Source organism: Microcaecilia unicolor, chromosome 6 (genome assembly GCF_901765095.1).
Source record: "Microcaecilia unicolor chromosome 6, aMicUni1.1, whole genome shotgun sequence".
NCBI classification, from domain to species: domain Eukaryota; kingdom Metazoa; phylum Chordata; class Amphibia; order Gymnophiona; family Siphonopidae; genus Microcaecilia; species Microcaecilia unicolor.
Window position 1 is genome coordinate 172,967,688 of NC_044036.1, and position 15,123 is coordinate 172,982,810.

The 15,123-nt window shown below is 40.6% G+C and overlaps 1 protein-coding gene across 3 annotated transcripts in view; it reads right to left on the minus strand.

The window, feature by feature from the left end:
• Positions 1–1,619: 1,619 nt before the first annotated feature.
• Positions 1,620–15,123, minus strand: part of LOC115472732 (extracellular matrix protein 2-like) — a 62,633-nt gene continuing 49,129 nt past the window's right edge. For all 3 annotated transcript variants that reach the window (XM_030207115.1, XM_030207113.1, XM_030207114.1), the window contains exons 5-10: positions 12,160–12,275; positions 8,505–8,640; positions 5,857–6,014; positions 4,872–5,011; positions 2,545–2,871; positions 1,620–2,127 (exon numbers count right to left, since the gene is read on the minus strand). In XM_030207115.1, the coding sequence (XP_030062975.1) occupies positions 1,962–2,127; positions 2,545–2,871; positions 4,872–5,011; positions 5,857–6,014; positions 8,505–8,640; positions 12,160–12,275 (1,043 nt within the window). In that variant the 3' untranslated portion in view covers positions 1,620–1,961. The remainder of the gene's footprint in view (positions 2,128–2,544; positions 2,872–4,871; positions 5,012–5,856; positions 6,015–8,504; positions 8,641–12,159; positions 12,276–15,123) is intronic.

Consider the following 15,123-nt stretch of genomic DNA (forward strand, 5'->3'; position numbering starts at 1 on the left):
CTTTCTTTCTTTCTTTCTTTCTTTCTTTCTTTCTTTTCTTTCTTTCTTTTCTTTCTTTCTTACATTTGTACCCCACATTTTCCCACCTATTTGCAGGCTTCAGAGAGGAGAAAGACATTTATTATGCAAAACTTTCCTATTTGTATGCAAGTGCATTTGTTAAATTGGAAAATATCTGGCCCTCTTACTGTGGCACAGTGGCACATTCAACTGTGTCAGATGATGACCATGGAGAAGGTGGTGTGGGTGAAGCACATAGGTATATAAAAGGGTTTTCAATATGGAGAGTACTGCTTCATAGGGCACAGACTCAAGTACTACATTTGTAATATCATAAGGGGCAAAGATGACAAACCAAAAGACGATTTAGAAAACAGCAAACAAAGGGATAGGTGTTCGGAAAAGGGAACATAATGAAAGGAAGGGAAAGTAAGTAAACAAAAAAGAATAAACAGTGCTGTTACTCTTGTTCATTGTTGCAACTGGTTGTAAGTGGGGTGGGGTGTTTATATTTATCTAATTCTGACTTCGATAAAAATCATAGAGTTAATATTCAGTCGGCAGCAGTCAGTGGGTGGGAGGGGGTTGGTGACCACGGAGGTCATCCCTGATTCCCTCTGGTGGTCATCTGGTCAGTTCGGGCACCTTTTTGAGCATTGGTCGTGAAAAAAAATGGACCAAGTAAAGTCGGCCAAATGCTCGTCAGGGATGCCCTTCTTTTTTCCATTATCGGCCGAGGACGCCCATCTCTTAATCACGCCCCAGTCCTGCCTTCGGTATGGTGCCAACACGCCACCATGAACTTTGGTTGTCCCTGCGACGGAAAGCAGTTGAGGACGCCCAAATCGGCTTTCGATTATACCGATTTGGGCGACCCTGAGAGAAGGATGCCCATCTCCTGATTTGTGTTGGAAGATGGGCGCCCTTCTCTTTCAAAAATTCCCCTGCTAGCCAGTCAGGTTTTCAGGATCCCCAGAATGAATGCATACGAGATAAATTTGTGTGTACTACCTCCACTGTATGCAAATCTGTTTCATGCATATTCACTCTGGAAACCTGACTGGCTAGGTATGTCCTGAGGACTAGGTTGAGAACCCCTGATCTAGGTACTGCTTTATGGGGGTCTTTTACAAAGTGGCAGTAAGCCCATTGCGGGCTTTACCACATGCTAAAATGGAACTACTGCCAGCCCAACGTGGCTACTGGCAGTAGTTCAGGCTGGAGTGCATGCCATTTCCGGCACTCTAGGAATTATTTTCGCCTAGCGCGGCACTAACCCAGCGGTAATTGGGCATCGCCGGGTTACTGCAGGAGCCATTTCCTACACCTCAGTGGGTGGTGGTAAGTGCTCCCTGCCACATGGCCATGCGGTAAGTTATCTTACAGCATGGCCATTTTTTTTTTGGGGGGGGGGTGCATTTTACTGGCTTCGGTAAAAAGGGCCCTGCCGCTACCTCAGGGCCCTATTTTTCCACAGCTTAGTAAAAGGACCCCTATATGTTTTAAAAGTTGCTACTTTCTTTCCTCTGTTGTTGGGTGTTTACATATTTTGGGCCAAGTGTCAAGGAACACACTGTTGACCATTGAAGTTGCAGATAGTTTTAAATTGTGTACTCAAGTTGAAAAATTCTTTGACTTTTTTATTCTGTATTCTTTACAACTTTTAGTACTTTTTTAAAAAATTTGAAATGCTTCAAACACTTAGAACATGAAAAATGCTTTAACTTGGACTTATAGTAGCCAGAATAATCCATATGTACAATACCATACACATGAACATATCTTATGTGTACTGCTAAATATATACACTAACCATGTTTGTAAGAGCATACAATTATTTTTGACTGAATTCTGGTCATGCTAAATATTTGACCAAGACTTCTGATGAACAGTTTCTTCCTGAATAAATAGTGCAGTTTTCATGAAAAGTTGTGTAGGTTCCTGAGGCAAAAGAGTAGGTTTTACTTGATCTTTTGTGGCTTCAGAAAAATATTTGAATATGATCTGATACATGAAAATGCATACGGTGAAATTTCTCGTCTTTGGATAAAATTGTTTTCAAGATGAAGATAGTCCAAATTTGAATCTTCTTCATAAGCACCACAGACAAAGTGTGGAGGCACAGATCTGTGAAGATAAAATAAAACATTAAGTTTAAAGATCATAGAAATTACTAGCAAAATTATCAGTTTACGCATATGCATTTTTTTTTTAATACAGAAGGGTTTGGAATATCGCAGGGTATCCTTAAAGACATTCTCATCTGGAGACAGTTGTTAACCAGCCTGTTGTTCTAATTCATTTTTAATTAGTAGACTCATAGGTGAAGAAATGTCCTCAGCATATATGTAAACATACGTAAGAAATACTGAAAGATTTATGGAGAAAGTTATCTTAGATTAGATCTATTATTTTTTCTAGTCTGCCCTTATCTTATAGAGTGACCAATGCTATAGAGAAATATAGAACTTGCTTTATAGTTGCGAAGAAATTAAGCAAAAATAATTCTTATGATACTGTTAATGTAAAAGAGTAGAAAGTTACCTAATTTTGTTGTTGTTGAGCCGCAGGATACGCAGCGCTCTCATGTCTTCAATTCCAATGGGTACAGTTGTTAGTTCATTGTGATCCAAAAATAGTTCTCTGAGTGAGTGATAAGCCCCATGGAATGACACTGGATCTATCCCATCACTGGCAAGTTTATTAAAAGAAAGGTAAAGATATTCCAAACCTGGCTCCATGTGACCAAATACATATCCGGGAATCCTCTCAATCATATTTCCTATCAATATTAGATGCACTAATGATTTTGGTAGATATGAGGGAACATGGAAGAACTTGTTGTAAGACAGATCGATTGACTCCAAGCTCCTTTATGTGAGAAAATAAAAGGAGAGGGTGAAGAGAAATTGTTAGTACGGTATCAAAAATCAGATAACTGTTCAAAATGGCTGCCGAGACTTCCAATGGTGGACTCGCAAGACTTCTGCTGAAGTCTTGGAGGCTGCCCTTGTATGTATTGGCGGCCTTTTTGAACAGCGATCCGGTGAGCAGCATCAAGCTCTTTTCTTGGCTGCTGGAGCTCACTGCCACTGCCATGGCCACTCCAGTTCTGCAGATCACTCCTCTGCTCTCCCTCATTCCCCACCCCCCTCCAATCGGTCTATCTTCAATATGGTCTATTGGTCCCCAGCTGTAGCAGCATTGCACATATGCTGCCTGCGGCCTGCTCTGAAGCTTTCCTTTTGGCTGGTCCTGCCTCCTCTGACATCACTACTTGTGGTATGGGTGGGATGGAGCAGAGGGAAAGCTTCAGACCAGGCTGCAGGCAGCGTATGTGCAACGCTGCCAAGGATGAACACTTTTTTATACCTCTATTCCACATAAAATTTGGTTGAGCCAACTGACTTTCCTACTGCTTTATTTCTGCTTGGTGTACTATGTACAGCATGTTATTCTGCAGGCACACCATATTTGTAATAGCAGGCACACAGTAAAAATTAGTGTGCTAACACTAGAGACACCCATAGGAATATATGGGTGTCTCTAGCGTTGGCACGTGCTAATTTTTAGCATGCGCTATAAATGCTAGCATGTCTTAGTAAACAGGGCCTTTAGTACATAGGTCAGCTTGCTAAAGTAACACTCTGTTATATTGTAAAGTAGTATGGTAGATTTTTAAATAAACCTCATTTTCCTTTAAAACGTGGAGGGGCATAATCGAACGCGAATGCCCATCTCCATGAGCATCTATGTCCAAGAACGGGTACGTGAACGGGTGGGAAGACCGTATTTTAGAAAAAAAAATGGGCATTCATCTTTTGTTTCAAAAATACGGTTTGTACTGACCAAAATGCCATGGATTTAGTCGTTTCCGAGCTGGGCGTTTGGTTTTTTTAGCGATAATGGAAACTAAAAACGCCCAGCTCAAAAACGTCCCCATCCAAGCCATTTGGTCGTGGGAGGGGCCAGGATTCGTAGTACACTCGGCCCCCTGACATGCCAGGACACCAACTGGACACCCTAGAGGTCAGTGCGTTAGACTTCAGACAACGCTCCCACATGCATAGCTCCCTTACCACGGGTGCTGAGCCCCCAACCCCCCTCCCCCAAAACCCACTACCCACAAATGTACAACACTACCATAGCTCTTAGGGGTGAAGGGGGCACCTACATGTGGGTACGCCCTTCTTGTTTCGATTATCAGCTAAAGACGCCCATCTCTCCAAGGCCGATAACCACGCCCCAGTCCCGCCTTCGCCACACCTCTGACACGCCCCCGTGAGCTTTGGTCGTCTCCACGGCGGACTGCTGTTGAGAACGCCAAAAATCGAGTTTCGATTATACCGATTTGGGCGCCCGAGAGAGAAGGACGTCCATCTCCCGATTTAGGTCAGAATTTGGGCGTTTTTCTCTTTCAAAAATAAGCTGGATAGTATTTTTTTGACATGGTGAGTAAATTATTACTGAGATTTTATTAGCTTTGCTAATTGATGACAATTTGTTGTATGCTTTAACTGAGAATGTTGATTCAATAGATTTGACTATATTTTCTTAAGAGGATATTTATTTATTTATTTCTCTATAGCATTTATATCCCACAATATTCCCACCCATGGGCAGGCTCATTGTGGCGTACAACAATTCAGCAAACAAACAATCAATGTTGTATATCTCAGTAATTTTAAAGTATTATGTGTATGATATTTGTACTAGATAAAAGCATGAACACACACACATATATGTGTGTGTATATATATATATTTGTATGTATGAGTGTGCGTGTAACTAGTTTATCTGGCATCTTTGTAATAAAATACAAAAGATTTCTTTTACATGAAGCCATCGCACTTAATATAGTAGATACTTACTCATGGTATATCCAAGCCAAAGGTGCTATCCTACTTTCATCTAATTTATTATTTTTCAGTACAATTGTGTGTATATTTGTTGTCTGATTGAAACATGTTTCTGAAATTTCTTCAATCTCATTATTATCTAGATATAGTTCCTACAAGTAATGGAAAGAGAGCATTGGATATAAAAGGAATAAACTATTCATCATTTTTATATTACTTCCTCCATTTTACACAAATGACCCAAAGCAGTTTACAATAAAATAGAAATAGAATACAAAAACATAATTGAAAAATAGTAACTATATAAATTGTGGCAACATAAACCAGTTTTTAAGGCTTTGCATAACCTGGTTGTTTCAACATTTAGATGATTGATCATCCATTTTGTTGACCTGATAGTGGCATGGTAAATTATGGCAAATAAAGAGAAGCGTGGCCCATCCTCTCTGCCCAGATACATGTCTAGGGTTGTACCTGCCGCTCTGTGCAGGTTCCCCCCTCCTCCTTTTTTTCCCAATTACTGGAGTTGCCATCTAAGTACCATTAAGGGGGTCTTTTACTAAAGGTTAGCGCATTCAATATGCCACAGGACTCATTTTATTCCTATGGGTTGTGCAGCAGATAACATGCACTAATCTTTAGTAAAAGACCTCCTAAGTTTGTTTGTTTGTTTTTTTAATTCCATTATCTTTCCATATAGGAATCTTTTGTGTTTGTCCCACACGTTTTTGAATGGGCTTTGCATCGCTGTGTGGCTTGATAAAAGATGCCCTAGATGTTTTACTCTAAACAAAATACGATAATAAAATATATCAGCATCGTAATAATATAATATTTTTAAAAAATACAATAATTATAAGACAAATTGCTGTTTATGAATTCTGTTAGTGCAATTGTGTAGTATAACAAATGAAATGTTAACAGTTAATTCTTAGGAAAGCTTTGAAGTCCACAGACGATTCAAAACAAAACTAGTAGTATAAAATATAATTTTTACCTGAATTGATATGGGAAGTCCTTGTGGTATGGTTCTAAATTTGTTTCTTCCCAGACGTAGATAAGATAGGTGTTTTAATGGCTTGAAAGCTAAAGGGTTAACATTCCCTTCACTAAGCAGATTGCCTTCTAGTTCCAGAGTCACCAAGTTATGTAATCCTGAAAATACAGCAGGTGGTATTAAAATTTCAAATTCATTAATTTTATTTTTCATTTAATACGTTTCTTTTGGGTTCCAGGCTTTGTTTATGTTCTGTCTTTGCTGCAGCATCAAATCACTAACAGGGTCAGCCCAAGGTATCTCAGCCTTACAATCCCCCAGGGGCAGCTCAAAGCCCTTCCCCTACACTCAGGTGTCCTTAAGTGTCCTACCATCACCCCTTCCTTGCTCCCTGAAGAATCCACCATCACCCCTTGCTTTCTCCCCCTCCTAAGTATTCTCCACGCCCCCTCCCCAAGTTTTCAGCCTTTCCCCTGTCTTATCCCCCTCCAAGTGACCAGCATTTCCCCTTCCATTTTCCTCCCCCTCCCCTCAGGACAGCACATTTTTTAATGGGCAACACCAGTACGGTAGTCAGCATTTCTAAACAATTCTCTGCAGGTGGTGAAGAATGAGGTCCTGAGCATCCACACATGCTAATTTTCTGCCATGCTCCACCCCCTCCAGACTTTCTGGTTCAGAAGGGGCAGGATGTGGAAGGTCTTGAGCTGCACGGTTGTTCAAAGCTTCATAGTGGCCACATTAAGGGGACCTTTTTCTAAGCTATGTTAAGTTGCTAATTGAGGGTTTACTGCATAGTAGGCAGTAATGCAGACCCGCACTACTGTTTCCTGTGCTAAAAAGGCAGCCGCTGTGGTAAAAGTCTTGCATAGTTGCCTAATGTGGGAGTGGGCCAGATCTGGGTGTGGCCCAGGTGGGCAGAGGGGTGTGGACAGCTATGACAGCATGTGTGAGGATCTGTATTGCAAGCTAGCTGTCACAACTGCCTGTAGTGCAGCCAAACTTAGTCACCTCAAGAGGCAGTGATAAGTGCAGCTGCACTACTGGGAGTCTGGTAATGTAGATGCAAAGATGGTTTGCAGCAGGGCTCCTGACCCCCCCTCCCCCCCCAGTCCAATCCCACCTTCAACTGGGGTCGTCCAGTCATATAAGGAAGGATGAACCCTAGCAGTAATGGCACAAAAGTGCCACTATACCAGGCACCATTTTGGAGGAAGAGGTGCCAACCTGAGCAGAAAGGTCCTGAAAATAAGGGAGATGGTAGGGAAGAGAGGGGCAGGGTTTCTATGGCAGAGGGTGGGCCTTTTATATAGGTGGATGGGCTTTGACTGAGGGGAACCGGGCATCTTGAGGAGGTATGAGTTGTATTGGGATGCTGCCTTCAAGAGGGCCAGGTCTTGTGTCAGGGCTTGGGGGTCGGGGTCAGGATCAGATTGGGGGGGGGGGGGCAATTTTGAGGGAATTGGGACAGAAGACCGGGAAGGGAGTGGTTGGACACACCACTGTGGCTTGGTGCATAGCTATTTATTTATAGACTGGGCCTGCTTTGCGTTACATGTGCTTCTGTGGTAACGTTCTACCCTGTGTGGTAAATGCAGGGCCAGTGGTGGCCACACCCCATGCATTTCCCACTCAGCCTTTGCGTTTACCACACAGTAATTTTTGTGTTAACCGAGAGGCAAGTGCATATATAGTTACAATTCTTTACTTTGTTGATATGTGTGGGATTATGGTTTTTATTTCATATTCTGCTGTACTGTCTTCATGTAGCTCGTTAGCCACATTGAACTTGAATTTGTACAGGGAAAATGTGGGGTATAGATGTCATAAGTAAGTTAATTAATTTTCTTTTTTAAAAAGGCCTTTAAGTCTTGTTTAGGGACACTGATTGCCATACCGATGCTGCCTGACACGTGCTGCCCCTACTTACTGGCTTCCATTGTTTTGGGATCAAACTTTTTAATTGCTTACTAATCCTTCCCTGACTTATTTTGTCATGGGTAATAGGAGGAGCCTAAATAAAGGAGAATTTTTTTTTTTTAATGGGGGCTCTCAATCCTGTCCTTGAGTATCCCATAACTGGTTGGGTTCTTAAATAATCTACATTGATTAAACATGAGGTAATTGTGCATGTACTATTACTATTGTATTCAGATATATTCCAAGCATATTAATTGCAGATACCCAGAAAACGTGACTGGCTAGGCTAGTGAATATTCGAGGACAGGGTTGAAAACTTCTGCTTTAGAATGTTTTATCTTCAATTGTAAGTTTAAAACATAACATCTCCTTTCAAATCATTGTATAATGCAGTTTTAAAATTTGTGTTATTATTTTATCTAATAGCCTCTTCCTGCTCCTTTGGGCTTCCAGTTCAGTTAGAACTAACTCCTTCAGTACTTTCCCCCCATTTTTAACTGCTCTTCTGGATAGCCTAATCATTGCAGTAACAGTTCTTTGATTAGGAGGCAGCAAGTGGCAGTCTTTCAAGAATCTGGTTTGTGTGGACCCTAAGTTTGACTATGAGCTGTCACCATTGTAGAATGTTTGAGACTCCTTTCTACTGGAGCTGCAGGCAAGTTTGAAGACTAGAAGCTTGGTTGAGCAATTGAACAGAATGGCCACTGTGATACATAGATGTTAATTACCTTCTAAGTTGTGTTCATCAATAACCTGGAGATTGTTTTCATTTATTTTAACTTCTTCTAATGTTGATGGTAAATCAGGGGGGAACTGTGCCAGGGTGTTTCCATCCAGGTATAAGCGTTTCAAATTTTTCAGGGTCTCATTGGAAGGAGAAGAAAAGCAGTGATTTATTAAATAAACATGTGTATTGCAGATTAATGTCATATGTAGAATGAGTTCGCTTTGTAATTTCATTCTTATTAGTCCTGGAGCTAAGTGGTTTCTTTGTAGATGGGTATCGCTTATTGGACTAAGAAAAGTCAAGAAATGTGTACTGCATGAGTTTTTGAGACACATAGATGATAAAAAACTAAAGAAATGCAAGATTGGTACAGGTTAGAAATATAGATAATATATAGTAATTTTGTAAAGAATTTTCCACATGTAAAACATTTTAATGCCCAAAATGACTGTTATAAAATTGCATGACGGAATATGCACACAAAGAAAAAGAATCATATTTATCCCCCCAAAACAGAGAATACATATACTTACATATAAATCAAATTCCTCCAAAAACAAATAAAAACTCTTCAAATAACAAGTACTTTAATGGACTTTCAAATATGGAAGATCTCAGAACAGCAAACGATTTGCCAAAATATCTTCACTAGGTTTGCCATTCAGTAAGAGGCTATTCACCAATCTTCCACCCTTTATGTAAAGTAATATTTTCTTAGATTTGCTCCTGAGTCTATCCCCTTTCACTCTTATCCTATTACCCTTCATTCCAAAACTTCCTTTCCATTGAAAGAAGGCCGACTCCTGTTCATTTATAGCTGAGAGTTTTTAAATGTCTTCTCTATCCCAGAAACTTGATGTCACTCCACCCATTGATGACTAATTTTATGAAAGGCTTATAGAGTACAAAGCCATGATTCAGGAAATCATCAGACCATGGGATCTTAGTATGTTTCTGGTTTAGCTCATAAAGCCTCAGCTTAAGCCTGCAGAGTTGGCAGAGCTGAATTACCTATCGTAAAATGTTTTTTTTTTTTTTTTAAATAACAGTAACTTCAACCAGAAGAGTAAATGGATTGCAAGTACTTCTCTTATTTTACAATTTTTCCACAACAGAGTAGTTCTTCAAACCCAACCAAAGTTCTTGCTAAAGGGTGGCATCAACCCATCCTTAGTACTTCTCACTTTTTCCAAGACTTCATACTCATAAAGGTAAGCAGATCCTGTGTACATTGGACTATAAGAGGGCACTTCTCTTTTTAAGTGAACACAGCCATGTTGGTAGTCTAACACAACTTTTCAATTCTGTTGAACTAGCTAGCTAATTGTATTACTCACTACTTTGACTTTGCAGGATTGCAGATACACGATTCAGTAAAGGCATACAAAAGTGCTGTGTTAGTTTTGCATGTGGATCTGTACTCAATTCCAATCAAGGAAATATGTAGTGCTGCAACATGGGTCATCCATTCTCACCTTCACATCTCACTACTGTCTTCTAGACAGGGTGTCTAGAAGAGCCTGTCCTTTCAGATAATAGTTCTACAATGCCTGTTTAATTAAATCAACTTTCCCATAAAGACTATGTACTGGGTTGCTTGACAAGATCGATCATCAAACACAATGAAGGCAATCCTCAGCTATTGGATTCCTCATTTATGTGGCTGATTTATCCTGCTTATCAACAAACAAAGAAAAGTTGTTTCTCCAAAGATACCACAATGACATAGTCTCACTTATATACCCATCTTCCCAGATAGTTGATTCCTAATCTCTGAAAAATACTAAGGGGACTTTTGAGGTGGCAGCTATATAGGAACTCCCTTCCTTATCTTTCTGAGTTCTGAGAGAGTTGGTTCATGTTGGTGCTGTTAAATGAAAGAAAATTACCAAGGTAAGAACCTAATTTTCCCCTACTGGCTGGGGTTATTTTACCATGAATGTACACACTTGGTACACACTGCAAGTTGCATTTTGGTTTTTACATAGTAATGAGCTGCTTTACATGGATTTGCATGTTTTGCATCTCACTATATAACCTGTGGTGACATAAATATCATCTTAATAGGGCAAGACCAGCTGTGTTAGAGCCCTTTAAGTCATGTTAAAGGACACATAGCACAACTTAAGTCCATTATGCACCTTGATTATTTCCTCCCTAAGAGGTACTTTTACAAAGCTGCAGTAAGACGTTGGCCTTAGTGTGCCCTTATGCAGGTCCTTCACGCACACTAAGGCCATTTTTACAAAGACCATAAATACCCTATATTTTCCTTTAATTTATAGCCATGTGCAAATGTTAGCGTTAGCATTGACCAATTTTAAAAATTACTGCTTGAGCCCTTACCGCCACCTATTTAGAAGACGGTAAGGGCTCCTGCATTAACTGTGCACTAAACAGCGGGTGGTAATTTAGATGTGCTAACTGGGTAGCACAGAAACACCTACTTTACGCCCCTTATACGCCCCCTCAATAAAGCAGTTACTAAAAAATAACACATGGTTAGTATGCGTACATGCTAAAATTAAATCAGGATACTTTAGCGTGTCCCATGTTAGCCTTTTTTTTTCTTTTTGCTGTGTTATGCATGCATTAGCACTGAACGTAGCTTAGAAAAAGAACCCCTGCGTGATGTATAAAATAATATTATCACTATATTCACCAGGCATATGATAATATAATTAGTGAAGGGAGTACATCAATCAGATATTCAATTATGCTCAGCTTCACTTTACTAGATTCTCCATTAATATATAGTATATGAAGATCTAATCAGGCGATTTTCTTATTATGGGATCGTCAGATCAGCGAGTGTGCTTCCGTTTTGGCTAGACTGAGCCATGCAGTTTTCTAGGGGCATCACCGCAATCCTCATTGATCCTCAATTAACCTTTTTTTTTTACAAAACTTTTTAACTCATATTTTTCTAAGTTTCAATTTCCCAATTTTATAATATCATCAATTGTTTTTCTTTAGAAATACTTAGCTTTACTCAGCTTTAAGCTTTACTCAGCTTTAGTTCATCCTGGAGACCCATTTCCACCGACATAGGTCTTTTCGCTGTACGCTGTGTCAAGGTAGTCTCCTTTTTCCTCATCGCAGCCGCAATGAGGAAAAAGGAGACTACCTTAACACAGCGTACAGCGAAACATAGACTTATGTCGGTGGAAATGGGTCTCCAGGATGAGCTATACTAAAGCTGAGTAAAGCGTAAAGCTGAGAAAGCTATGTATTTCTAAAGAAAAACAATTGATGATATTATAAAATTGGGAAATTGAAACTTAGAAAAATATGAGTTTTCAAAACTTTTATTAAAAAAAGATTAATTGAGGATCAATGAGGATTGCGGTGATGCCCCTAGAAAACTGCATGGCTCAGTCTAGCCAAAACGGAAGTACACTCGCTGATCTGACGAAAATTGCCTGATTAGATCTTCATATACTATATATTAATGGAGAATCTAGTAAAGTGAAGCTGAGCATAATTGAATATCTGATTAAAATAATACTATGCCATTCCTGCTTACTACAGCATTGTTCCCTCATTCAGTTAAAATGTAAAGTGAAGTCAAAGCGTATAATTCAAGGATTCACTCATTCAGTTTATATGATTACCGATGTTTCTAGTAATCACATTTAATATGAAATGCTTCGTACCTTGAATGCTTGTGGACCAAGGCTATTAGAAGTGATGTTATTTTTGCTAAGATCAATAATTTCTAAGTTTGGCATCCCATTAAACGCTTCATTAGGAATGGAATTTATCGAATTGCCTGGAATATTGAAGAAAATATTTTTTACTGCAGTTTTTCAACTCAGATTGTTTAAAAAACATAGATACACGTAAAAGTATTGGTATGTTAATGTTGTCATTTGTACATTTTTACTTTCTTTGGTGCACTTAGTATTTTCAAAGCACTTAGACTTACAAAGTTACATAGCGGGGCATTTTCAAAAGAAATGCCTAAGTCGGAATTTGGACATTTTACAAAGATGTCCAAATTCGGAGGCGGGGAGAAGGTCATTTTCGAAAAAAGATGGACGTCCATGTTTCGTTTCAAAAATACCAAGGATGTCCTTGGATTTGGACGTCCTTAGATTTGGATGTCTTTGATTTTCGCCCATTTTCAAAACCAAAGACGTCCAAGTCTAAAACATCCAAATGCAAGCCATTTGGGTGTGGGAGGAACCAGCATTTCTAGTACATTGGTCCCCCTGACATGCCAGGACACCAGTCAGACACCCTAGAGGGCACTGCAGTGGACTTCATAAAATGCTCCCAGGTACATAGCTCCCTTACCTTGTGTGCTGAGCCCCCCACAACACCCAACAGTACACCACTACCATAGCCCTTGCGGGTGAAGGGGGGCACCTATATATGGGTACAGAGAGTTTCTGGTGGGTTTTGGAGGGCTCACTGTTTCCTCCACAAATGTAACAGGTAGGGGGGGTATGGGCCTGGGTCCACCTGTCTGAAGTGCACTGCACCCACTAAAACTGCTCCATGGACCTGTGTATGACATCTGAGGCTGGCACGTAATATTTTTAATGATGTTTTTTGAGGGTGGGAGGGGGTTAGTTACCACTGGGGTAGTAAGGGGAGGTCATCTGGTCATTTTGGGCACCTTTTTTGTGCCTTATCTGCAATAAAAACAGGTCCTGGTGAAAATGTCCAAGTTTGTCTTGGACGTCTCTGCTTTTTTCCTTTATGGCTCAAAGACGTCCAAGTCTTAGGAACGCCCAAGTTGAAGTAACTGTACACAGAAAGTCAAATACGTTAGCGTTTAACTTTAAAAAAGGAGACTATGATAAAATGAGAAGAACGGTAAAAAAAAAACTTAGGGTGGCAACTGAGAGAGTAAAAACTGTACAACAGGTGTGGACGCTGTTTAAAAATACCATCCTGGAGGCCCAGGCCATACATATTCCGCGAATTAGAAAAGAAAGACGGATCTCCAAAAGACACCCGGCCTGGTTGAAAAGTGAGGTGAAGGAAGCTATTAGGGCTAAAAGAAACGCCTTCAGAAAATGGAAGAAGGAACCGTCTGAAAATAACAAGAAACAGCATAAGGAGTGTCAAAGCAAATGCAAGGCGCAGATTAAGAAGGCCAAGAGGGAGTATGAAAAAAAGATAGCATTAGAGGCAAAAAAACATAGTAAAAATTTTTTTCGGTATATTAAAAGCAGGAAGCCGGCAAAAGAATCGGTTGGGCCGCTGGATGACCGAGGGGTAAAAGGGGCGATCAAGGAAGACAAAGACGTAGCGGAGAGACTGAATGAATTCTTTGCTTCGGTCTTCACCGAGGAAGATTTGGGTGGGATACCGGTGTCGGAAATGGTATTTCAAGCGGACGAGTCGGAGAAACTTACTGACTTCACGGTAAACCTGGAGGACGTAATGGGGCAGTTCGGCAAACTGAAGAGTAGCAAATCTCCTGGACCGGATGGTATTCATCCTAGAGTACTGATAGAATTGAAAAACGAGCTTGCGGAGCTACTGCTAGTGATATGCAACTTATCCTTAAAATCGAGCATGGTACCGGAAGATTGGAGGGTGGCAAATGTAACGCCCATTTTTAAAAAAGGCTCCAGGGGAGATCCGGGAAATTATAGACCGGTGAGTCTGACGTCGGTGCCGGGGAAAATGGTAGAGGCTATTATCAAAAACAAAATTACAGAGCACATCCGAGGACATGGATTACTGAGACCAAGTCAGCATGGCTTTTGTGTGGGGAAATCTTGCCTGACCAATTTACTTCAATTCTTTGAAGGAGTGAACAAACATGTGGACAAAGGGGAGTCGGTTGATATTGTGTATCTGGATTTTCAAAAGGCGTTTGACAAGGTACCTCATGAAAGGCTACAGAGGAAATTGGAGGGTCATGGGATAGGAGGAAATGTCCTATTGTGGATTAAAAACTGGTTGAAGGATAGGAAACAGAGTGGGGTTAAATGGGCAGTATTCACAATGGAGAAGGGTAGTTAGTGGGGTTCCTCAGGGGTCCGTGCTAGGACCGCTGCTTTTTAATATATTTATAAATGATTTAGAGATGGGAGTAACTAGCGAGGTAATTAAATTTGCTGATGACACAAAGTTATTCAAAGTCGTTAAATCGCGACAGGATTGTGAAAAATTACAAGAGGACCTTACGAGACTGGGAGACTGGGCGGCTATGGCAGTTGATGTTTAATGTGAGCAAGTGCAAGGTGATGCATGTGGGAAAAAAGAACCCGAATTATAGCTACGTCATGCAAGGTTCCACGTTAGGAGTTACGGACCAAGAAAGGGATCTGGGTGTCGTCGTCGATAACACACTGAAACCTTCTGCTCAGTGTGCTGCTGCGGCTAAGAAAGCGAATAGAATGTTGGGTATTATCAGGAAAGGTATGGAAAACAGGTGTGAGGATGTTATAATGCCGTTGTATCGCTCCATGGTGCGACCGCACCTTGAGTATTGTGTTCAATTCTGGTCGCCGCATCTCAAGAAAGATATAGTAGAATTGGAAAAGGTGCAGCGAAGGGGGACTAAAATGATAGCGGGGATGGGACGACTTCCCTATGAAGAAAGACTAAGGAGGCTAGGGCTATACAGCTTGGAGAAGAGACGGCTGAGGGGAGAC